The sequence below is a fragment of the Canis aureus genome, chromosome 34 (assembly GCF_053574225.1).
Source record: "Canis aureus isolate CA01 chromosome 34, VMU_Caureus_v.1.0, whole genome shotgun sequence".
NCBI classification, from domain to species: domain Eukaryota; kingdom Metazoa; phylum Chordata; class Mammalia; order Carnivora; family Canidae; genus Canis; species Canis aureus.
In genome coordinates, this window is record NC_135644.1 from 6,242,115 (window position 1) to 6,268,085 (window position 25,971).

The following is a 25,971-nucleotide window of genomic DNA, read 5'->3' on the forward strand; positions in this document are numbered from 1 at the left end:
TCAAGTCTCATTTTGATGAAGAGTGTTTTTGAATACATCTTTTTGAAATGTTTATCAGATTGTCATTCCTCTACTTAAAATTATCCACGGCCGCCCCCTGAGTCTAGAAAACTTTCAAACTCCTTGGCACAGCTCCTGCCTTCCTGTCCATCCTCATTTGGTCAAGTTTTTTTCTAACTGGTTAAACTGTGATTTTATTGGCTTGCTCGGCTCCTGAAAAGCAGCAACTTCATCGTGTGCTCGGGGTCTTTGCCTTTGCTGTTCCCTCTGCTTCGATTCTGCCTTCCCCATACTTTCTCTTCATCTGGGCCTCAATTCTAACACCCCCTGCCCCTCAGTACGCTTTTCCAGACCACCCCTACCCTGGGATTCTCTATCAAATGCTCCCTATAGTTGCCTGATAAGACAAACCTGGACCATGTGTAAAATAATGGATTTTAGGACTCATCCCAGATGTCATCAACCAGCAGTTCCAGGAGACAAGCTCAGGAATCCGTATTTTTAGTAAGCCACCTGGGTGAGTCATTATCAGGAAAGTCTGGAGAGCTGTACCATCAAGTGTCCTAATTATTACCACAGAAGCTATCTCACTGTCAAAAGAGAGCTTTGTTTGGGCAAAAGCAGGAACTTTGGGTTGTTCTAAGCTCTGGCCTCAGGAGTTGAACATGAACTGGTATCTTTAGACATGACTTAACAACTATTTCTTTCTTTCTTTTTTTTTTTTAAGATTTTATTTATTTATTCACGAAAGACAGAGAGAGAGGCAGAGACACAGGCAGAGGGAGAAGCAGGCTCCATGCAGGGAGCCCAATGTAGGACTTGATCCTGGGTCTCCAGCATCACGCCCTGGCCTGAAGACAGGCTCTAAACCACTGAGCCACCCAGGGATCCCCTCAACAACTATTTCTTGACTAAGTTGATGACACACGGGTTTAGGGGAAGTCCCCGCTATTTACATGGAAATAACTGGAACTATTTTTAAGGTTGAACCATTGTTATTAAAGATGGAGTTTAATTTCTAAAGGTTGATGTGATGTCAAACTTTTGGCAACAAAATCATTATGGTTTAATAATAAAATAAAAATCATATTTCTCCTATACATAACCCTCTTGGTAAGACTTAAACGGGCTCCAGGTTGGGGCTTTCCTCCTATCACCATCATCTGGCCAAGAGGAAGCACTCATATGTCCTCTGTCATAATAGATTCTGGGAGTTCAGACCATTCTCAACTCACAGACTCGGCCTCTTCTTCCTGCTTGTCTGTCAGAGCAGCTAGTCTTTTACTTTTAGACATTTCTGGGTGTGAGGCTGTGTTTCATGATTTGAAGGGCATAGGTCAAGATCACTGAGTAGTCTTACCAAAGTCTCTGCATCAGGCACCTCCACCCCTACTCTTTAGTGTATAAATTGAGGGGGTCAGCTCATAGCACATTGTCCATTCACTCTGAAAAGTTAATTCCTAATCTCCAATAAATCTTTTGACTCTACCAACCCATTTTGTAGACTGTAGATTAGTGGTTAACCAAAGAGTTGCAAAACCAACTTGTCCAACTCCTTGAAAAATCCTTTACAGGGAGTCTGACACCTCCCTTTAGGATATTGAAGTTTTTCACCTCTTGTTTTGTGAACTCAGCTAAAACGTAAGTGAGGGTTCCCAATTTAAAGTCTTATGACTGCAATTAGTACAATGCAGAAAATTCCATTAAGGCGATGTGATAGGATGGCTGGACAGTTACTTGAGATTGGACGGTTCAGGAAGGCTTCTACTGAAAAGAATGATTGAGCCATGAAAAGATCAAGGGAGAGAGCATTTTGAACAGGGGAAAGAGCTAGTGAGAAAGGTCCCAAGGCAGGAAACAAAATGACCTGAGACGGCCACAGGGCAACAAACAGGCTAGGGTGGGTAGATGGTGTGGTAATAGGGGAAGAAGGAGCCAGGGCAGGAGCCAGGGCCAGGACTTGCTGGGTTCTGCAAGCCAGAGAAAGAAGTTTTTAAGTTGATGGATTGGAGCAGGGGAGGTATAAATAAAGAGGAATCAGGGCTAACTCCTCAATATAGCGGGAGTCCACGCTAGTCATTAGGGAAAGTAGAAAAGAGGGATCCTGTCCTTTTGGGAGGAGGAGTCACGTAGCTTGACATGAGGCAGAGACTTTTCAGTTCATGCCCCTAAACTTTAGCACAGTATTTGGCTACTGGATTATCAAGTTGAAGCATTCACTTTCTGAAAATTAAACATTTTATTCAGTTATTTAAAATGTTGTGATTCATGCCATTCACTGGGCTCCTTTCTTTGCCATCCTACCGGCTGCTCTGGTTCCGAGACTGCTTGGTCCTGTGCTTAAATTTCAGCCAGATTGCGAAGGTAAGGGCTTGCGACTAGGGCTCTAGGTGCTTTAAAATGACCTGAGCTGTGTAACGGTCACCAAATGACTCAAAGAGGAATGTCAGGAACTTCATTTTGGCTCTCAAGAGTTGGGCGCTCAGAAGAGGGCTGTGAGCATCCTCAGGGCCCGTGTTCTCTCTGAAGCTGCCCCTCGTGATGGGAAATGACAGGAAGAGTGCAAATATCTATATTTGGTAAAGTGGATTGGAAGCTAGGATCTGGAGGAAAGCCATGGAGATAAAGGAAACGAGTTGAATCTATATAAAGAAATGAAAGTGTGGGGAGTAAAGAGGAAGTCATAAGATTTCATGAGTTCAAGCGAGGGTTTTTCTTTGCCCCTGGCTTGTCCGAATGTGGCCGAATGAGAAACCTGGGACAGTAGAGGCAGCTCATGGGACCTGGAGAAGAGACAGAAAGCAGAAATATTTGATGTTGAAACACTCTTCTGTGGCGTGGTGGTTGGGAGCGTGGGCTCTGGAGCTAAGTTGCCTGCTTCAAGCCTGCTTTCTTTCTAATGAGTGAGCAAGTCACTTAACCCTTTGTGCCTCAATTTCTTAAGCTGTGAATGGGAATGCTACTGCTCCATAACTCCTGGCATTGTAAGGATTCAATGAGTGTCTACAAATGTAGCGCTTAGAAACAGCCCACACTAGGAAGCACAGATAAACACAGGTATTAGAGGCCCTTGGCATCCCGCTCAAGTGGCTTCTCCAGGGACATTTGCTAAGATGACACTGGGGGCCCGGATCCCAGTTCCTTCCTCAGTGACAGTTGCGATATGTACAGGTGGGCTATATAGGTGATGTGTGCAGGTGACCCTAAAGGACGAACACCTCTGAGATGGAGCCAATCAGAAGCAAGGCTCACATGAGATAGTATTAATAAAATGAAAGGCTCAAATAGGAGTATGTTAACCTGTGAGCACAGGGACCGACGGAAGAGGGGGAGGACAGCGAAGACAGCCTTGGGGAGCCTGCTGAAAGCAAGCAGGAGAGAGCAGGGGTGCAGGAAACAAGTGGCCAGGCTCTGGGTGACTAGGACAGAAAGGGGGTGACATCATCCAAAACCAATGACAAGGCAGAGGCTATCCTGAGTCCGTAGTGGGTAGGTAGAGGGGGAGAGGACCTAATTCTTTAGGGGCTCTTGGTGAGTGAAAGGAATCCGTTTTGGCTACAGATGTAAATATGGGAGGAAAAGAGAAGGGACGGGTCCACACAGACTGCTCACCTCCGAAAGGTAATGTGTGTCGCAGTGTCACCCCCAGGGCGTGGCGGGGAGAATCCAGACCCGGGGGGAGCTCAAGAAAACACATTGAGATTCGAAGGGCTAATACGGCAAAGGGTGTCATTAGCACCAGGAGGCTTTGGGCGTCCTTCCCAATACCCAGGGCACAGACCAAACGTGCTGCTCCACGTAGAGGCCAAGATGGAAAGTTTGAAAGAAAGGGCTGGAAGCCGTGTCTGGTTGTGTGCTCAGTTTAAACGGATTCAAGTGAAAAATCCTGGCTGATGAGCTTTCACAGCTGCTTCGCCGAGGGAGCAGCAGAGGCAGGTGCGCCGGCAGGTGCACGGGCCGCAGGCGGGGCAGAAAGTGCGGCGCACCGTGGGACTCGGTGTCCCAGGCCTCTGACTTGGGACTTTAAAAAAATTTTATTGTTATTTTTTTAATTGAGGCATAACTGGGATGGATGCACGATACTGTATGAGCTCCAGGTGTACAGCATATTGATGTGTTTGTATCTACTGGGCAGTTAGCACCACGGGAGGTCTAGTTAACATCCATCACCATCCGCGCAGAACTTTTGCCTTGTGATGACTTTTAAGATTCATTTTTCTTAGCCACTTTCAAATAGTCAGTATAGTATTATTAAGTGTAGTCACCACGCTGGGCATTACATCTCCATGACTTCTTTTGTAACTAGAAGTTTGTACCTTTGGGCTCTACCCATTTGCCCACCCCCAGCTCTCAGCCTCTGGAAACTACCAGTCTGTTCTCTGTATCTATAAGCTTGTTGGTTTGGGTGTTGTTCTTGTTTAGATTCCACATGTAAGTGAGATCACACAGTGTTTGTCTTTCCCTGTCTGACTTATTTCACTTAACATCAGGTCCTCAAGTTTAAATTGTTTTTTTTTTTTTTTAAATCAAGGGTAGATAAGTAGAGATGATGCAAGTATTTGTCAAGTACTTTTGTCAGTAAGCCACAAGACACATCAGGTTTGACTGCCTCTCTGCTTGCTTCCACTGGGACATGAGTTTCCAGGCTTAGGTTCTGATATGTGATCAAGTGTAGATAAAACAAGGTCATTAATACCACTCCATTCAGCAAAACAGGACGCACACTTTAACCAAGGACAAGAGAGAACCAAAGAAGGTTCGAACCAAAGAAGGGTTGGCTATTGTTGAAATCATTAAATTCTCAGGCTCTTGGTTTTGTTGTTAGCATGGCTAATTATGGCAAGGTATCTGAATTTCCCTCCCAGGCATTTGAAGCCAGAACTGGGTTTGGGCGTAGAGATGAATTTAAAAGAAAAGGGGAACTGGGTGACAGTGGAGGTGGAGTTAGACACTAAATGTTTACGGAGACTGAATTTTCAATAAGGACAAGGAGGGAGATACGGGAAGATAAAAATAGCACACCTAAGAAGCAGGTAAAGAGAAAAATCTAGGATCAGAAGGTATGGATCTGCCTTTGGGAGGAAGGGTAGAGGCAGAATAGGAGGGCTGATGAGGGAAAGCCTGCTGGATGGGGGAGTCTAGAAATGTCCTCAAGGGCAAAAAGTGTGTAGGTGGAGAGAGCGTTCTGAAACAGCTGCAGCTGAACTCATGGCTGAAGGAAGCTCATTAAAGGGATAAGGTGCTTTGGGATCAAAGTCTGGAGCAAAGTCAGACTAGAAAGACATTCAAGAAAAAGCCATCAAGGATTCCCAAGATAGCAAGATCAAGAGGCAAAGATAAGGTAAAAAATGTACATGCCATCCCATTCTTCCAAAACCTCAATCCTTGGATTTAACTCTGCTTACTGAACTAAAGAATTTTAAAAATTAACAAAGCTTTCAGAGCTTCTAGTGACTAACCCAGACTTTCTCTATTCCTCTCACCCTGTAAACAGCTATAGAAAAGGTAATTTTAAGTGCATATCATTTAGAACAGATCAATGGATTATAGGAAAGCAATTTTTCTAAAAAAGAAGCTGAAGAAATATAGCCTACTTTGCAAAATAAGTCAGGATAATCTGAGTCTGAAAAGGAGGAAGAAAAGGTAAAAATGGAGTATGTACCGCAGGGGACCATAACACAGGGCTTGCCAAGGTGACTAATTTGAGTTCACGTAGGACCTGAGCATCTGGGGTCAGATTTGCCTAGCAGGGGAAGGAAAGAAACTGAAATGAAATATAGAAAAGTTAAAATTGCATTATAAATGTATCCAAATAAACCCCTCCTATTTTGCCTAGATTGATGCAGTGTCAAGGAACCTGCCTCATAAGCATTAAGAACTGCTTCTGAGCAATTCCACCCTATCAGGCTCAACACAAAACCTGACATCTAATCCAGTTCCTACCCTCTGATTTTGTGATCTAACCTAAATAATGATTCCAAGATTTCTAAAATCAAAATCTGCAATGTGATTCATGAATATTAAACTTTAAGACACTGGCAAATATTATTTTCCGTAGAATGAGAAATCCATAGGATATTCTCTAAACCCCCGCAGAATGTATTATCTTGGCAATCTGGAAAAACAAGATGCTCGGACAAAAGGAACCACATACTGTTTGCTCAGAATACTATCCTGACTTACGTTAAGGAGAATTTCCATTAAAAAGTCAGTGTCAAATTGGTGAGAAAATAACGGATCACCCAAGTTCAGTTGTATTTTTTTTTTCAGTTGTATTTTATTTTTTTTATTTTTTTTTTTTTTTTTTTTTTTTTTTTTTTTTTTTAAATTTTTTTTATTTATTTATGATAGTCACAGAGAGAGAGAGAGAGAGAGGCAGAGACATAGGCAGAGGGAGAAGCAGGCTCCATGCACTGGGAGCCTGACGTGGGACTCGATCCCGGGTCTCCAGGATCCCGCCCTGGGCCAAAGGCGGGCGCCAAACCGCTGCGCCACCCAGGGATCCCTCAGTTGTATTTTAAATACTGACTTTTTTGACTTCTTGAAGGAATTTTTCATAGAGAAGACTCACAGACGACTGAGGAATTGCTGTTAATATTGATTAAAATGGGTGCATAGAAGTTTTCTTTAAGCAAACACAACCCCCAAATTTATTTAATGAGAGGAGAGAATGTTATTTTCTCTAAAATTTCCAGAATGGAAGTCCATATACTGGAAAGAAGAGTTTGCATAGAGGGTTGTTAAAACTGTATGAAAATGGTTTTAGAAAGACTCTGACCAAAATCAATAACTATGAACCAGAACTGTCATATTTCAGATGCTTTTTTTCTCATTATCATTCACTATATTATTTTTTAATATCAACTTTTATTATTAATATTTTCTTGCTACTAGTATTTTATATTAGCTACAAATTTATCTTCATCTTTTTCCCAAAACTGCCATGCACACAAGGTGGGTATCTTTGTTCTGGAGAGAATGACTTAGAAAAATGCTTTTCAAACTGTCTACCTTGAAGTTCCAGCATTTTGATTATTTTTGTTTCAATCCATTGTGGATCAATTCTATTATACAACAGTGGAAGTGAATTACTGGCAAAGTGAAATGAATAAGGCAAAGGTGTATAGACAAAAGCCACATTTTTATCATTAAATTCAGTAGTTATACTGTTCTATTAAATTGCTATAAAAGTTTTTAAATGCTTACTCCCAACGTTTCTGTTCATGGATTGGCACGGGTCTGGTGTCCACAATTTGAGTAGCATTGACTTGGAGGGTTCAGATTAACCAAAATTATCATCATTACCCGTGGTACAAAGAGGTGCTTGAGTGACAGGGATCCTATCTTACGCCAGACAGTAGCTACAGAAATAAACAATATCTCTTACAGAAAATAGCATGCTTTTACTTCCCAAAGTGTTTGCCCGTTTATGCTCCCATTTATCTTCAGGACAGACTATGGGAGGTAGATGAAAGCTTATTATTTTATCATCAGGAAGCCAACATATCAAAAAAAAAAAAAAGAAGCCAAATATCTTCATCATGCAAAAGTGTTTACTTAAGTGCACATGGTGTAGCCTACTCTTTGATAGTATTATGCTATACAAATCTGGACAAGACACACTATATGCCCAAAAAAATTCTTTTAGAAAAAGAACACACTGTATGCAAACCACACAGCGAACTGAGTTACTGACCTTTTTATTCAGTTCAGGAAATATTCATTGAATGCTCCCATGGGGCATACACTGTGCTTGACCTCATACGTGGGGAATTTGAGAGGTGAATAAGATGTTTCCTGCGGTCCCTCAAGGCAGATGAGGCCTGCTGTCAGTGTGTTCGGTGCAGGGCACAGATGCAATAGAGGTATTACATGAGCCCTAAACCAGGTGCTGTTAAGATTGAGAAGGAAAGGCAAATTTTGGCTTGAGAAAGTAGCATTTGGGTTTGGTCCTGATGTCGCTATTGAAAGTGATGCAAGGGATTTCTGCTGAAGAGGTAAAATAACACGAGCAAAGTCACAGAATTATGACAACACAAGGGGAATCTACAACCCCTTTGTCCTAGCTGGGCTTTGCATGTGTAAGGCTGACTGCTGGGAGATAAAGCCAGGAAAGTAGATGTGCGCTAAATCATGGAACAGTGAGTGAGGAAGCCAAGGAGCCCGGGCCCCTTTGCTGTCCCACAGGTAACTGCATCACGGAGTGGAGCTTCTCTGCTCCCAACTTTACTCACCTTGACTTAACACTCAATCACAATCCACAGAACACAATCTCGACCATACAAAGGGTAGCAAAAATAGATATTACAGAAGACGTGATGGGGAAACAAAAAAGAGAATTCCATTAGGCAATACACCACAAAACTTGACAAAAGTCTTGATTAAACATTTATGTCTTTTGAAAGACTTTACCACGTATCTTACTGGCTACAAAGAGAATTCATCTATCTTTTAGCTTTCCCTTTTCTTTCCTAGGGCAGTTAAAACTCCCGCTCCATGTGTATTTTGCATTTCTATATTCCTCATCCCATTCAGTAGACAAGACATTGTCATTGATATCTTCCTTAGAATCTACACGGGAAAGGTATGAATAACATTCAGATTTCTTTGTTTTTCTCCAATGTGAATGCTTGCTGGCATTAAAACAGTCATGCAGTGTAAGGGGCTAGGGGCCCGTGGCAAGCAGAAGCTGCTGGCCAGTTGGGAAACACAGACAGAAACAAGGAGGACAGAAAACATGGTATTTGACAAACAGCAGCAACACTCCCTGAGCATGACCTTCAGATTCACTTTTAGAATCAGAGCTACTTGGGCTCTTTTTCTTAGATACCCGTCTCTTATTTAATTTAGCTTTAATGAATATTTGATGATGAAGACACACTGTACTTCCTACCTAATTATAAAGGAAAAGGAGAGGCGCCTGGGTGGCTCAGTGGTTAAGCATCTCCCTCCGGCTCAGGTCATGATCCCAGGGTCCTGGGATCGGGTCCTACATCAGGCTCCCTGCATGGAGCCTGCTTCTCCCTCTGCCTGTGTCTCTGCTTCTCTCTCTGTGTGTCTCATGAATAAATAAATAAAATCCTTAAAAAAAAAAAAGTAAAAGGAAAATAACAACTGCATAAATTGCACCCTCACCCTCAAAAATGCCCAGATCACATAGAGCATAACAAAGACCAGGTATTAACTGTCTCTAGAATAATCCAGGCTGATCTTTCTCTCCTTAGTCTTAAGGAAACAGAGGCTGGGGATATATAGTTTTAAGCTGCAAAACATTTATTCTCAGAAGTTATATTTCCTGGGTACCTGGGTAGCATAGTTGGTTGGGTGTCTACCTTCAGCTCGGGTCATGATTTTGGGGTTCTGGGGTCGAGCCCTGTGTGTGGTTCCCTGTTCAGCGGGGAATATGCTTCTCTCTCTGCTGTTCCCCTTGCCTGTGCGCTCTCTCACTCTAATATAGATAAATAAAATATTCCAAAAACAAAAAGAAGTTTTATTTCCTAATAAAAAGGAACTGAGGAAGGAAAAGGAAAGATTCTGGAAAATAATTGCATCAGCTTGGTGGACGTACATACTGGCTTGTAGCTCTCTGCAATGCTCCCCTTTTCTTGAAGAAGAATGGTGAAAAAAATCCTAACAAGATAATAGGTAGTAATTCAGATAGGAATTTAGAATTTAAGTAAAAGAGATTCTTTTCTTCTCTAAAGAAGTAAAAATATAAAGCAAATGAGTATAAGATAAAAACCATAGAATCTTGACCGTGCAAATGGTCCCAGGCTTTGTGGACTGAAGTATGGGAGATGGTGTGTGTACTCAGCATAGAGATTCTTCCCGTTAGCCACGCTTTACATTGTCTGCATTGTCACCTTTGGCCATGAAGGACGCCTGCAAATGCAGGACCCTCAGGAAAGCATAATGGGGGCTCATGGACATCCTGCCAAGAGAAGAGATAAAGTCACCAGCAAGGGACAGAACAGGCTCTCGGTTTCAGAACATTGCATTTTATGATTAAAAAGGGCTGGTGGCTAATAAAATTCAGTGATTATGACATGATTTCCCCAACCGTACTTAAGGTAACACCAAGGTTACTCAAACCAAATATTTTAATGAATTCACAAAGTCCAGAAGCCATTGCTAGATTTCCCAGCTGTTAAGAGTTTCTGAAATATAACTATTACATTCAGCTCAACAGAACAGTAAAGCAAAAACGCTTATTGCTGGTGACATTCCAGGGAACAGTTAAAATTGCTTTATGGCCGTTGGTAATGAGAGTGGACAGCAGTATAACAATACATAATAAGGTGAGTTTAGTTTTATGTGCTGAGAACAATCTGCTTTACCCTTATGGTTCAGTTCTTTAAACTGTTTCTGTTTTAAGTAATTACAAAAGATAGCTGGCAAGTGACAGTTATAACCACTGTAGCAAATGGACTTTGTTGTAGTGTCATAGTCTACCCCTGAGCACTATTATCTTAGACTTCTAGGGCATTTAGTGTAAGTGAAGATATCACATGAAACAAATGCCTCTTGACTTACACTAGACTTACAAGGATCGCCTTCAAGCAAGACCAGCTCAAGTTTGTGGCTGGTGTTGTTTTCCAAAGGGTAGTACATAGGACCCTACATAGGACCCTGGTTATGCTTGAGTTGCTATTAAGATACGAGGGAAAAAAAAATGTATTTTGTTTTAAGAGTTCTATTTTTTTTTTTGGAAATTATCCCATGAATATCAATATAAAGACCACACTAAATCTATAGATATTACTGCTTAAGAGAGACATTTTAAAAGTTCACATGGAAATGGCAAATCTTCTGATGTTGGTGTATAATGACCATGGCGGGTAGTCTCCAAGATGGCTCTGTGGGGCCTCAATTCCTGGTGTTCATGCCCTTAAATAATCCCCTCCCTCACTGGATAGCACTGACATGTAAGCTAGAGGCTCATTTAACCAATAGGCTCTTGTGGAAATGAAAGAGTGTGACTTCTAAGGCTAGGACAAAAGTCACTGAGGCTTCTATTTGACCTTCATTCATTCATTCATTCTTTTTTTAAAAAATATTTTATTATTTATTTATTCATGAGAGAGAGAGAGAGCGGGGCAAAGACACAGGCAGAGGGGAAACAGGCTCCAAGCTGGGAGCCCCATGTGGGACTCGATCCCGGGTCTCCGGGATCAGGCCCTGGGCTGACGGTGGCACTAAACCACTGACTGAGCCACCCAGGATGCCCTTCAGTCATTCATTCTGAGGGGAACCAACTGCCATGCCATGAAGAGCAGCCTCATGAAGGGTCCCCTGTGCCGAATAACCAAGGCCTCCTGCTCCCAGCCAGCAAGGAACGTCACCCCCTTGTGTCCAGCCACGTGAGTGAGCCGGCACCTTTGCCTGCAGCTTCCTAAGGCATCTGGGGCCAGAACTACCTCAGCTAAGACCCTCTTGGATTTCTGACCAATAGAAACTGTGTGAGATAATACATGTTTATTGTTGTTTTAAGATGCTCATTTTGGGGGTAATTTGTCAAGCAGCATTAGATAACCAACAACAGATAAAGAATACCGTGAGCAGGACTGGGAAGCCACGGCAGGGGAGGCCACTCACCAGAGCTCTGTCCACGGCTGTCTTTCCCCCTCTTCTCTGAAACTTCCGCTCCATAGAGCTGAACTGTTAGGTCTCGGTTCTAATGGCAAGTGTACCTCTTGCTTCTGCTTTCGGCTGAGCCTGCACATGGTACCTCTTATCTGACAAGGTTTATTATCACTAATTCCTCCTGACAACAAGAGCATTATAGGCCTTGAATGAATGCGGACTCCACAGCCAAGAGAGACGTAGGTGGTCTTAGCAGCCATCGCAGGGGGGCCTGAGAAGTGTGATCTAGATCTACAGCTCTCAATCCCAAATGTTAAGTGACTTGCTATTTCTCTTGTTCCCTTTCCGTTTCAGAAAGGTCTCAAAGCAGCGGCCAGCTCTCAGCTCTGCCCTCGTGTGCAATTCTACAGTTTTCCAGGGCCCCTCCCTAGGCCCGCAGGAAACTGAGAGTTACAAAGCTGGTATTTAAATGCTTTTGTTTCCTAACAACTTCAAGAACACATTTTAGGTATTTTTCTTATTAACTCACTTTCTCTTCCTGTCAGAAGAAGCAGTTTGCTTTAACAAGTTCCTTGAGACATTCGTCCCACTTCTTCCCTTTACTCAGAGGACTTGGGGAGAAGGTGCCCGTGACGCTGTCACTCCCTCAGATCAGGGAACAAAGAGCTAATGGAAGGAGCACTGATAGACGGAGTCAGAATTCAGTTCATTTTCCGCATGTGCTCACGTATTCTTATTCACTTTTTTCTATTTCCCAATTATTTTCTCATCATCAATGGAAGTTTCTTATTAGGTCTTGGGTATGCATGTTGAAAATTGATTTGGTTTCCGCTGTGTTCTGCAATGTCAGCATTTCCATAATTACACACCACTATTGGCTGTCTCCCAGATGATTGCTAAAATTATATATCATGGGATTTAACTAGAGGCCAGACCATGGTGTTTTTTAATCTTCACTAGAATTCCTTCTAAATAACTAAGGAGCTAATCATCCTTTTTTGCTTTTTCTTTTCTTTCTTTTTTTTTTTTTTTGGTCTCTAGTTTGAGCCTTTTTAAGTACCTCTCTTGCAACAGATTAGAAGTCCCTTTACTTTTTTAAGTTTTTAAGCTGCTTTGGTTCATGGTTTTGGGGAAAAGGCACAGGGCTTGCATTTCTCCATAACTCCATGACAAGGGGCTCCATGAGCCAGATTTACTAATAATTTGCAGGATGTTCTGACCCACAGACACATTATTTGCTGCATAATAAACTAGTAAAATACCAAATTTTGTGAATACCTAAAGCCCGCACTATCACTTCTTGATTCTATCTCAGGAATCCTATTTTTTAGTATCCACATCACAGAGAACTCAAATGAAAGCAAACATCGGTAGGGATGTAAACAAAGTATATGAGGAAGGCCAACTTCTAGTTCTGGCTCTAAATCTCTACCCATGACATGGGAGAGTCTCCTCACTCTTCAGGTGCCAGCCACTCCATCTAAAGATAGGAAGGTCGAAATAAGGAGAAAAAATGAGTGGGATATATCAGAAAGGGAGACAGAACATGAAAGACTCCTAACTCTGGGAATGAACTAGGGATGGTGGAAGGGGAGGTGGGCGGGGGGTGGGGGTAAACGGGTGACAGGCACTGAAGTGGGCCCTTGATGGGATGAGCACTGGGTGTTATTCTATATGTTGGCAAATTGAGCACCAATAAAAAATAAATTTATAAAAATTTAAAAAAAAAGGAAGGTAGAAATAATGGCCAAAGAGCACTTCCAGATCTACAGGCCTAGAGCCCCTGTAACAGCGATGACAGCTCAAGACACCCACACTCACTCTGGGCACATATTCTCCCAACCACTTTGTCTTGGGTTTCCTGCCCTCTGGTCCTGCTCACTGACTATATTGTTGTCATCAGTCAAGCCTGTTCCTTCTCCTTGCTCTGTCCTTTTCATTTGATGTTTGTCTGATACTTCATCTCTTATATTTCCTTCTAAAGTCTCTACAAGGGAAAGGGGGCATGATAGAGATTTGCTTCCCCTTGAGATGAACTATGCTCTTCTAGATTCTTTAGAAAATAGATCTGAAGAAGGCCTTCCAAAAAGTTGTCACCCAGTTATTCTTTATGTGCCTGTCATTACTTTCTGGCATATTCTGTTTTAATTATTTGGCTACTTGTTGATTTTAGGTCTCCCCCCCAACCAGAATGTACTTTCCCTAAAAACCTCCATCTGTGTGCCATATTCCTGTTTCAGCCTGAGTTCCTAGGCCATTGTTTGACAAAATAATAATTGGGGTTGTTTGTATCAGCTTATATGCTCAGTGTGCTCAATTAATTAATTGAAGAATCCCTTTCAAGGAAATCTGGCTTTTGAGGAAAGGATGCCCCCAAAGACATCAGAACTATTTAGAAATAGCAGCGGTTCAGAAAACACTTAATGTAGTCACATTAAATTATCGCCAGCATGATATGAAGCAGAAAATCAAAAAGAAAGAAAAAATTCCTAGACAGAAAAGTGTCTAGTAAACCTTTTCTAAATAGTTCACCACCATGTGGCATGTGATATGACTGGATCAACTAACTTAACAAGCATATTTGGGTTGGAGAATTTTGGCCATAAATGTACTTAATATCTCTTTTCATGGTCAGACACAAGGTAAAAATTGTAGGGGCTCTATTTTTAATGATCATGTCATCTAAGTTATAGAAATTTCTCATTAGAGTTCTATAAAGATAGGCTTTATGACTCTAAACCTGAATTTGTCTTTTAAGTAGAAGCTGTTTCTGAGAAGAAATAGTAAATGAAAGGGAGAGAGTATAAATGAAATTTTAACTCTAGAGCTGGGCCATTGTTTGCCCCATAGAGTCTCTGGGGGTCACCTTTGTAAATTCTTCCTGTATGATTGTCTAGAAGTTACCTGAGTCTCTCTTCACACAAGCCTTCCTGAGTGGCTGACACAGTGTTGGCAAAGTGTGCATCAAACAGGTGAGCAAAGGAATCGTTATGCCACTCAAAGCATATCCTGGAACATGGTGAGTCAGGCAAGAAAACCAATCGATTGTCATGTGTAGGCATGACTTCATGCGGTATATAAGTGACTCTAAAATATTGAGAGAAATCCAAGTGGAAAAAAAATGCAATTTGTGTGATGAAGCAGACAGGAAATATTTTGTGCTGGAGTCATACGGGAGAATGTATATCCTCCAAGGTCTGGTTAAAGTCCTACCTCCTCAACGAAGCCTTTCTTGCTAGCTCAAATAATTTTCTCCTCTGTTTTCAACTATAGTTAATATCTCATTAGCAGCTCTTTTTTGCGTTCCGTCATATATAACCTTGTTGAACTCTTTCAAGTGTTAATAAACTGTCTGCTGAATCAGCTTCTTGAGGGACAGGTACTGTCTTCTCATTCTTTTTCTTATTCTAGTATTGCTCGGTGGCGGGCTTGTGAGAAACCACCCAAAGGGAATTTAAATTGAACTTACGTGATAGAGGAGGAGTAATTCATCATTAATGGCTCTGTAATGATGATCGCAGCAGAGTTCACAAGATATACTTTTTCCTTTTACGAATACCACTGAACCAAAGATGGAACTTTTATCAGTCAAGGTCCAGGCAGAAAAGAGAAGACTCTCTCACAGAGATTAGGGAGAGATTTTAATGAAGGGAACCTTTATGGAGGTGTGGCAGCTTTAAGAACCAACAAGGAAGGGTGAAGAATGTCAGGGCAGCAACTCTGGAAAGTCATCACCACTTCAAAGCCGGAAGGGGCCAAAGCAGGTGGTGATACTGAATCTGATGAGAGTTAAGTGGTGGGAAATGGACCACATAATAGTTACGACTGTAGGTGGAGGAAGGTATTCCCAATCAAGACACACTCTATCTCTCTTTCTCTCCTGTGTCTTTTTATCTTCCTCTCCCTCCTCTCACCTTCCTCTCTCTGATATCGACCCAGTTTCTCCCATTGGATGAATTCCATGGGAAGTAAGAGGGTGAAAGAATTCACATGATATAGTCCATACAAGTTGGCCTGCTGGAACACAGATTACCATGAAGAAGAGCAGAGAATAGATCTGGAAGGACAAACGGAGGATAATCAGTATAAGGCTCCTTCCTGTTTTCTTTGGATACTACTATTTGTAAAATTTGTTGCTTTATACAACTCTATTTTTACCAAATAAGGATAGTCACCAAAACAATTATCTAGAACCAAATAATAATGTATGCAATTATATCATTTGTTTCATATGTGGTATTTTTTTCCCTCAAAATCATCTTATATGGTTCCACTGATTTTATATTATTAGAGTCACTATATTTTAAACTATTAACAATAGTGAGAAATACAATTTGCTCTTGTTTTAACATATGGTTTTTAACGCTAACCTTTACTTCTTATTGAAATCTATAATTTGTCTTCACTTGGTAGTATTTTCTTCAAGAATATTTTGATACTTCAGTTTTTCAAACCACAACCATATCTTTAATTATTTAAAACATGTAAGAAAATACAAGTATTTTAAAGAAAAAAACCCTCTTTATATGAAATGTGAAAGCATAATACTACATTTTTTTACTTGTGGGCAAACTTATTAACACAGTTTAGCTCCCAGAAACTAGCAAGAAACCACAATAGCCTTGAGAAAGAGGCTGAAGACACACTCTATAAATGAATGCTATGAATACAAAATACAAAAATAAACTCCTAAAATCTCCATAGGACCAAGGGTCCTTGACTTACCTTAATAGCTCCCATTATTGACATGCTAAATCAGGGTTGAATTTTGACACTCTAGTTTCAGTGTAGATTTAACTTGTTTCCCAAAGTCACATTTCCTATTTCAATATATATGTTAAAATAATTCAACCATTTCTACAATGATATAAAGACTGGCTATCACAATATTAAATCTGCCTGTCATTATATCAACTGAATATCTGATATAATGTTACTTATTGGATTGGGAAAAACTGAGGGAAGAGAAGATCTAGAGAGAAAAAATTTAAGGGTTTAGTTCTGACCTATTGAAACAAAGAGACCTATTTAGGAGAGGCCTAGACTGGAGATATAAACAGGGGAGCTGTCATTATGGGAGGTGTTTAAAGCCATGAGCCTGAATAAGATCACCAGGGAGGAACCAGAGTAAGGGATTGAGTGTTGAACAGGTCTTCATGAACTACAAGGCATTTGAAGACAAACAGAGCTTTCTAGATATAAAAACTTTTTTTTTAATTGTAATGATTAAAGTGATATAATACTGAATTGCAATGGAAATCAATGATGAAGAGTCCAGAAAGGGACTCAAGTATACATGGGAGTTAATACATGATAAACGTAACATTTCCAACTGGTAGAGCAGACGTAGATTATTCAATAGTACATAATCAGCATGAGAATCCTTTTTCATTTTCTTTGGTTACTAATATTTTTAAAACTTGTTGCTATTCTGACGACTTCAACAAACAAAACCAAAAAGCTAAAAACCCCCATCTTTAAGCCATATGAATTTATTTTGATGTAAGTTATAAATGAATAAATTAGCATACAAGTAAAAAATTAATTCTGGGGTTAGGAAGGTATATCTAAGCATGGCATATAAAAGAGAAAATATATTTAAAAATCAATAAATAATGAATAATGCAATAAAACAATTAAAAAAAGCACTCTGGAAAAATAGTTTCAACAAAACTGACCAAGGGTTATCTTCTTAATATAGCATATGAAGAAGTTTTATAAATCACTATTAAACAGATGAATCCACCCATAGAAACATAAAGGTTATGTTAAACAAAAAAAAAAATCATAAAAAATATAAATGGTAAATGTTGCAAACATTGCAAAACAATGTTTGGTATACTTAAGTATAAAAATAAGCTAAAACAATAGTGAAAACCATGTTTCATATCATTAGATAGGCAAAGATATTACTCAAAACATATATTACCAATGGAGGTCATGTTGGTGATAAAGATCAAAGATCCTAATACTGGCTAGGACAGGAAGTTTTCCAAAGAGAACAGCACCAATGCATAACTCATGTCACATGTTTTCTTATAAATGTGACATCAACACTCTCCCATCGAGAGGTGGGGTCTATGTCTTCTCCCCTTGAACCTGGGTGACCTTTCTAACTGCTTCAACTAATAGAATGTGATAAGAAGTGATGCTGTGTGATTTCCAAGGCTAGGTTGTAAAATGCAATATGGCTTCACCTAGCTCTCTCTTTCGAAACCCAGCCACCATCATGTGAAGAAGCTAGGCCCTTAACCTGTGTGTAACACCCAAGCACCAGACAACTAGCAATGTGAGTAAATGGCCAAGCCTTCAGATGACCGCAGGCCCTAGACTTCTGGTTTTCCAGCTGAGATCTAGATAACCTAGATTACAGGCAAGCCATCCCCAGTGTGTGAATTTTTCACCCGCAGAAATCATTGGAGATAATAAATGATTATTGTTAGTTCAAGCCACAAAGTTTTGGGTTTTTTTTTTAATACAATAACAGGTAATGAATACATTGGCTTTTAGCACCATATGTCAAAAGCCAAGGCATATCTGCTAATTTATTTTGGAGAATCACTTGGACAAATGCACAAGTATATATATTTAGGAAAGTTGACTACAGCTTCCAATTTTTCACTCTTACAAAGATAATATCCATTGGGAACTACTTAAATAAATTATTATATATTCATATAATGGAATATTCTTCAATCATCCAAAACATGTAGCAAATCCTTACTTGACATAGGAGTTCTTCAGTTTATGTCATTAGGTAAAAAATGAGATTTCAAAATGTTTTACTTACAGAATCCTATTCTTTTTGAAAAATTTTTCTTTTAATCTAGGCACAGGAAAGTCTTGAAAATATGCATCAAAATTATAACTACATATATTTTATAATCAACTAAAACTATCTCTATTTTGGAAATTAGAAATAAAAAATACAAAGCACTTATGACATCTTATTTAATAGTCACAAATGATGTGAGATAGGGATTAGTACTTTTGTTATCATTTACTTTCTTTTATTTTTAAATTGAGGTATAGATGACATACATATGACAATGTTATATTACTTTTAGGGGTACGACATAGTGACTTGACAAGTAGGTACATTATACATTACTCATGTGATAAGTATAATTACCATTTGTCACCATACAACATTATTACAATATTGTTGACTATATTTCCTATGCTGTACCTTTCATCCTCATGACTTATTTCTTTTATAATTGGAAGTTTGTACCTCTTAATCTCCTTTACCTGTTTTGCTCATTTCCCTTAATCACCTTCCCTCTGACAACCACCAGTTTGTTCTACTTATGATTGTTTCTCTTTTTTGTTCATTCATTTTTGTTGTTCAGATCTCACATATAAGTGAAATCACATATTTGTCTTTGTCTATCAGACTTATTTCATTTAGTAAGATAGTCTCTAGGTTCATTCATGTTACTGCAAATGGCAAGACCTCATATTTTGTAGCATATACCTCATATAATTTCTTTATCCATTTATCTATTGATGGGCACTTAGGTTGCTTCCATATCTTGGCTATTGTAAATAATTCTGCAATAAACATAGGGGTGCATATATCTTTCTGAATTAGTGGTTTTCTAATTTTCTCCAGATAAATACTCAGTAGTGTAATTACCAAATTGTATGGTATATTTATTTTTAATTTTTTGACAAACTTCCATAATATTTTTCACAGTGGCTGCACCAATTTACATTCCCACCAACAGTACATGAGAGCTTCCTTTTCTCCACATCCTCACCAACACTCATTACTTTTTATCTTTTTGATACAAGCCATTCTGACTGGTATGAAATATCTCATTGTAGTTTTGATTTGTGTTTAATTTGTGATGACTTGTGATGTTGAGCATTTTCTAATGTATCTATATGTTGGCCATCTATATGTTGGCCATCTATATGTCTTCTTTGGAAAAATGTCTATTCATGCTCTCTGATCATTTTTTAATTTGCTTTTTCTGGTGTTGAATTGTATAAGTTCTTTATATATTGTGCATATTCACCCCTTATCAGATATAACATTTGCAAATATCTTCTCCCACTCAGTAAATGTCTTTTTTGTTTTTTTAATGATTTTCTTCACTGAACAAAAACCTTTTTATTTTGATGTAGTCTCAATGTTTATTTTTGTTTTTTTCCCTTGCCTGAGGAGAATATCTAGAAAATATGTTGGTGAGGCTGACATCCAAAAGCTTATACCTATGTTTTCTTTTAGGAAGAAAGAAATCCCCCCCCTCAACAAGTTTTATTTTAGGAGTTTTATGGTTTTGGGTCTCACAACACATATTGAGTTTTGCATGTGTATGTGGTGTAAGAAAATGTTCCAATTTTGTTATTTTATATGTAGATGTCCAGTTTTCTTAACACTATTTATTGAACAGACTCTCTCTTCCCCAGTGTATAGTCTTGCTCCCTTTGCCATGGATTAATTGACCATATAGGCATGGGTTTATGTCTGGGCTTTCTAGCCTGTTCCATTGATCTATCCATCCATTGATCTAGTTTGGCACCAGTACCATGCTGTTTTGATTACAATAGCTTTGCAGTATATCTTGATACCTGGGATTGTGATACGTTCATCTTTATTCTTCTTTCTCAAGATTACTTTGGCCATTCAGCCTTTTGTGATTACATAACAAATTTTAGTATTATTTGTTCTAGTTCTGTGAAAAATTCTGTTGGTGTTTTGATAGGGACTGCATTGAATCTGTAGATTGCTTTGTGTGGTACGCTCACTTAACCATATTAAGTGGTTTCAATCCATAAGCACATGGATTGTATCTTTCCATATGTGTCATCTTTAATTTCTGTCACCAATATGTTATAGTTTTCAGAGTACAGGTCTTTCACCTCCTTAGTTAAATTCCCAATAGGTATTATTTTTGGTGCAATTGCAAATGGGATTGGTTTCTTAATTCCTCTTTTTGCTACTTTGTTATTAGTGTAGAAATGCAACTGATTTCTGTTTATTAATTTTGCATCCTGTAACTTAATTCATTTATTTGTTCTAAAAGTTTTTTGGTGGACTCTTTAGTATTTTCTATGTATAGTATCATGTCATCTGCATACAGCAAAAGTTTTTCTTTACCAATGTGGATGCGTTTTATTTCTTTTTCTTGTCTGATTGTTGTGGCTAGGACTTCTAGTACTTATTGAATAAAAGTAACAAGAGTGAACATTCCTGTCTTGTTCCTGATCTTAGAAAAACACCTTTCAGTTACTTACCTATGAGTATCATGTTAGCTATGGATTTTTTTCATATATGGCTTTTATTATGTTGAGAAATGTTCCCACTAAGTCACTTTGTTGAGGGTTTTTTATCATGGATGGATGTTGAATTTTTTCAGATACTTTTCCTGCACCTAGAGATTATCATATGATTTTATCTTTCATTTTATCAATTTGATATATAACATTGACTGATTTGTAGATATTGAGCCATTGTTGCATCTCTGGAATAAATTCCACTTGATTATGGTGAATGATCCTTTTAATGTATTGTTGAATTCAGTTTGCTAATATTTTGTTAAAAAGTTTTGCATCTCTGTTTATTAAGGACTGGTGTATAGTTTTTTTTTTCTATAATGTCTTTGGTTTTGGTATCAAGGTAATGCTGGCCTTGAGTGAATTTGGAAACTTCTCTTCTACTGTTTGGAATATTTTGAGGATAATAAGTATTAACTTTTCTTTAAATGTTTCATAGAATTCACCTGCAACTCTTTCTGCTTGGACTTTTGCTTTTCAGCAGTTTTTGATTACTAATTCAATTTTCTTACTAGTAATTAGTATGTTAAGATTTTCTATTCCTTCTTGATTCAGTTTGGGAGATTTTATGTTTCTAGAAATTTATCCATTTCTTCTACATTGTCCAATTTGTTGGCATATATTTTTTCATAGTATGCTCTTATAATCCTTGGGATTTCTGGGATTTCTGTGGTGGTGTTATTATTTCTCTATTATTTCTGATTTAATTTATTTATCTTTTTTTCTTAATGAGTCTGTCAAGCTTTCTCAACTTTGTTCATCTTTTCAAAGAAACAGCTCTTGGTTTCACTGATCTTTTCTATTGTTTTTCTTTTTAAGTCTCTATTTCATTTATTTCCTCTATGATCTTTACTATTTATGTCCTTCTACTAATCTTGGGCTTTGCCCAAGAAGAAGATTCTTCTTCTTCTAGTTTCTCTAGTGTACAGGTAGGTGGTTATTTGAGATTTTTCTTGTTTTTTGAGGTAGGCCTGTATCACTATAAACTTCCCTCGTAGAACTGCATTCATTGAGTCTGAAAGATTTTGGACCATTGTGTTATCATTTTCATTTGTCTGTATTTTTTTATTTCTTCTTTGATTTCTTCATTGATCCATTGGTTGTTTAGTAACATATTTAGCCTCCACATGATTGTGAGGTTTTTAAAATTGATTTTTAGTTTCATACCATTGCAGTTGGAAAAGATGTTTGGTATGATTTCAGTTTTCTTAAATTTATGGAGACTTGTTTTGTTGTCCAACATGCAACCTATCCTGGAGAATGTTCCATGTGCACTTGAAAATAACATGCATTCTTCTATTTTGGGATGGAATGTTCTGCATATATATGTGTTATGTTCATGTGTTCTAATGTGTCATTCAAGGCCACTGTTTCCTTATTGATTTTCTGTCTGGATGATCTATCACTGATATAATTGGTGTGTCAAAGTTTCTTTCTCTTAAGGTATTATTATCAATATATCCTTTTGTGTCTGTTAATATTGCTTTATGTATTGAGGTGCTTCTATGTTCAGCACATAGAAATTTACAATTGTTATATTCTCTTGTTTAACTAATTCCTTTATCACTATGTGATGCCCTTCCTTGTCTCTTATTACAATCTTTGTTTTAAATGGTGTTTTCCTTTTTAAAGAGATGAGCTTCACATGTCATATTTTGAAAAACTGCAAAATGCTGCCTGGTCCTTGCACTCCTCCTCCATCTTTTTCCCTATTCCTTTTCAAACAAGCAAAGTCCCTTCATGTTACTAAAGAATGTCTAGGGAGATGGGAACAATAATGTATTTGATGAATGTGCATAGATACTATCCTGAAAATAAATGTCATTATATTATTACACATCAAAAAGACTCTGGATAATATTATTATGCTATATTTATAAATGAGGAAAATGTCTCAGAAACTCTAAGTGGCTTATCATTATCATTCTATCAGTCAGAAATTATTAGAAAACAAACTAGATATGCCAACTCCAAAATCTATAACCTTTGCACTCCATGAGGAGGCACATGAAATGCTTCACATTTTTATTGTGCCATACTAGGTATTATGCAAGGAGCATTACATGGTAATATTGCCATCGATATTATGGTCTATGTAAATTAATATTCATTTACTTCACTTAAACAGACCTATGAGGGCTGAAAAAGATAATGAATATTATACACTGAATTTTACAAATAGATCATTATAGAGATGACACAATAAAAAAGAAGTTAAGATTAGTATTCACTTTAAATCTGTTTTAGTTATGTACCAAGTGAATTGATCTAATAGAAGACTATATCTCTGTTGTTTGTTGTCTATATTCTTCTTTTCTACAGTTGAGAATACTAAACCTAAGGGGCTTAATTCAAATATTAAAAATATAAGACTGGTCTAAGGCATAATTGTGAATTCAGTAAAATTTATTTTCAGCATTCATTCATATTTCCTTTATCCTTCAGATTTCATTACCTAGACATATGGACATATATCTATTTTCCCCACAGGAAGGTTGATTCTGGCCATAAAATTACTGTTAGTTAAAGTACATTGCCTGGCAATTCTATATCATAGGCTGAGAAGTAATTAAAAATGTTGACAATTACAGTTTTAAATTAGTTGTGCTGTCTTACAGTGTTTAATTTCTCATCCTGTTGCTTTAGGATGTCACATGTAAACAAGCTATCATGATTTTTCATAAATATCTTGGTAACATTTTGCAAAGTATTTTGAAGTTATGTAGAGGTGTGACATTGATTTGTAAAACACCTAAGAAATTATTGGCTATAGCTCACATTCTATATAAAAGAGGAAACTGAAGCTCAGAGAATATCATTATCCAAAGATTAAAAACCAAAAAGTGGTATAGCCAGAAATAGAAATCCAATTTCGTAAATCTTAGTCTACCTTTTCTCCCCATGGCTCTATTTCCACTCTATGGCAACTCTACATCTGCCTAGTTGGAGCAAAGAAAACAAGTGACTACTTTCGGTCCTCCAGGATAGTATGTCTGCTGTTTATTGGATATTCAGAACACAGTGGTTGCTGGATTCTAATTAACAAGACAGTTCTAAATGTGTACTAAGGATGTGCCTCATGCTATAGGTTGCATCCAAAGCCATTGTTTAATTGAGTGGTTATGGCAATCTTCCTAAATCATTGCAAATTATTAAGCAGCATGTGGTACCATTGGGACCTGGAAGGCTCAGGTGTAATAAATGATTGTCCTTTAGAGAGTCATTTCTTCATAATAGGGAAGTAATTCATTAGGGAAATAAAAGAAACTTCAACTGTAGCAATTAAGCATATTGAAAAATATTTTATAAAGAGCATCCTTTGCTTTTTGTCTGAACTTTATAAAGCAGAAACCAAAGACTTGTTTCTGAAAAAGTTATCAAAATCATGCAAATTCACTTAAAATAGAATTGTTCTTTCACTCATATTTATATCATGGCATATAAAAGCCATTATTTTCCAAGAACGTTCAACTCTCATATGAAGTGTATTTATTTATATAAATATAAGACTTTTAGCTTTAAATAAAATACAAGAAACAAATAAGCAAACCTGGAAAACTCGAAGTAAAACTTAGAAAGTATATTATTGGTGTGTAGATATATGTGATATAAAAGAAAAAGTTGAAAATCCAGGTAATTCATGAAGCAGAATTTTAAAAATAAATGTGCTATCAGGAATAAGTCTATAGTTACCACACCAAAGGTAAAAAGCCAAGTACGATAATGTCAAGAATTTAAGTCTACCTGGCTCTACGGTCACCTGCAAGCCTCATAGCTTCAGTGAAATTGATAACATCCTTGCTTTTCTTTATCTTCCTTTTCTTAAACCTGCACATGTGATGTCTCTTATCTTCTAGTTTGCGTACACAATTTTTGAAGCCTGTTTTTCCTTTTTGACTACATATTAATTTGTTTCAGAATATTTTTCTTTGGACAATAATTGTAGATGGCTATACAACAATTCATATTGCATTTTTTTGGTTATTCTATTATTCCAGCATTTTTCAACATTAGTAAATTTCATTCAAAAGCATTTTAAATGCATTTTGAATTTAATTTTTGTTGGATAAGAAATGATTTGAGGATACAGTACAATTTAAGGGGATACCAAAAAAGGTAATTAAATCTCCAAAAGAAGAAAGACTTAAGCTTACATATTACATGCTCACATTTTTTTTTTTTTTTAAAGTCTAACATCTAACATCTGGGCATCATGATCAGGCATTTAATTAAGGCAAAATGAATGTCAAGAATTTCACATGGATTCCATTAATCAGATTTGCTATTACATCATTGGAATTGGAGTCCTTTATTTCCCCCTTCACAAAAATCTCTTCAAGGATCTGCCTGAAAGTGAAAATAGGACATAGAATTCACATTCCTTTGAAGAAATAGATGCAGAAAGGGGCATATGCCTGTGAGGCTCTTTGCTGCATCCTTTATGCATTGGACCAGGAGAAAGTAGGTTGTTTGGAAGTAGGCAAGCCTCACACTTTTCTTTAAATATGAGTTTATTTTCTGAAAAAATGTTCTTGGGTTAAAAAATTAATTATGGCACGAGTCTTGAAAAGGTTCCTGAAAACTGGACGACTTAGTTTAGTACTGGAAAATGTAAAAGGAAACAGTATGATCTATACAAATACAGAACAAGTACATGTCTAATATTTATTAAGCTCACTAATGACTGAGATAGCAGGATGATAAAATTGATTCAAAGAGTATTTGAGGACCTGGATATTTATAGTGAATGAAGAAGGAAAGTCAGAGTAAGATTGCTAAGTTAAATACAAAACAACATAACAGTCTACTGTCAATACAATTATATTTTCTACCTACCAGAAAGAATTCATTTGTATCTCTACCAAAAAATATTTAAATTAATATGACACTTCACAGAGCCTGGACCTTAATCTGTAGTAATGGTTGGATAAAGAAAGCTCCATTCCCCTAGATATCAAATCTTTGAGTGGTCCTGTAGATGATATTGCAGTATAACATTGAAAGAACATGTAATTGTACTTTGTCTAATTCCTAAGCTTTGGGATGAATTTTCCTAACACCATTAATATTTGGAATGATGATATTATATGTCTGGCAGTGTCT

The 25,971-nt window shown here is 37.8% G+C and overlaps 1 protein-coding gene and 1 long non-coding RNA gene across 10 annotated transcripts in view; one reads left to right on the forward strand and one right to left on the reverse strand.

Moving 5' to 3' along the window:
• LOC144304575 (uncharacterized) overlaps window positions 1-12,225 on the reverse strand; it is a 52,874-nt gene extending 40,649 nt beyond the window's left edge. For both annotated transcript variants that reach the window (XR_013371510.1, XR_013371511.1), the window contains exon 1: window positions 11,596-12,225. This is a non-coding gene — a long non-coding RNA (uncharacterized LOC144304575). The remainder of the gene's footprint in view (window positions 1-11,595) is intronic.
• The window catches only part of LOC144304574 (uncharacterized), a 38,176-nt gene continuing 17,133 nt past the window's right edge, over window positions 4,929-25,971 (forward strand). For 2 of the 8 annotated variants that reach the window (XR_013371509.1, XR_013371504.1), the window contains exon 1: window positions 4,929-5,341. Coding sequence is in view for 2 of the 8 variants with exons in the window: in XM_077883070.1 (XP_077739196.1) it covers window positions 11,266-11,360 (95 nt within the window). In the remaining 6 variants the exon portion in view is untranslated. Of the gene's footprint in view, window positions 5,342-8,064; window positions 8,188-11,033; window positions 11,458-25,971 lie in introns of those variants that run through there. The other 6 variants (XR_013371508.1, XR_013371506.1, XR_013371507.1 and 3 more) reach the window with 6 other exon arrangements.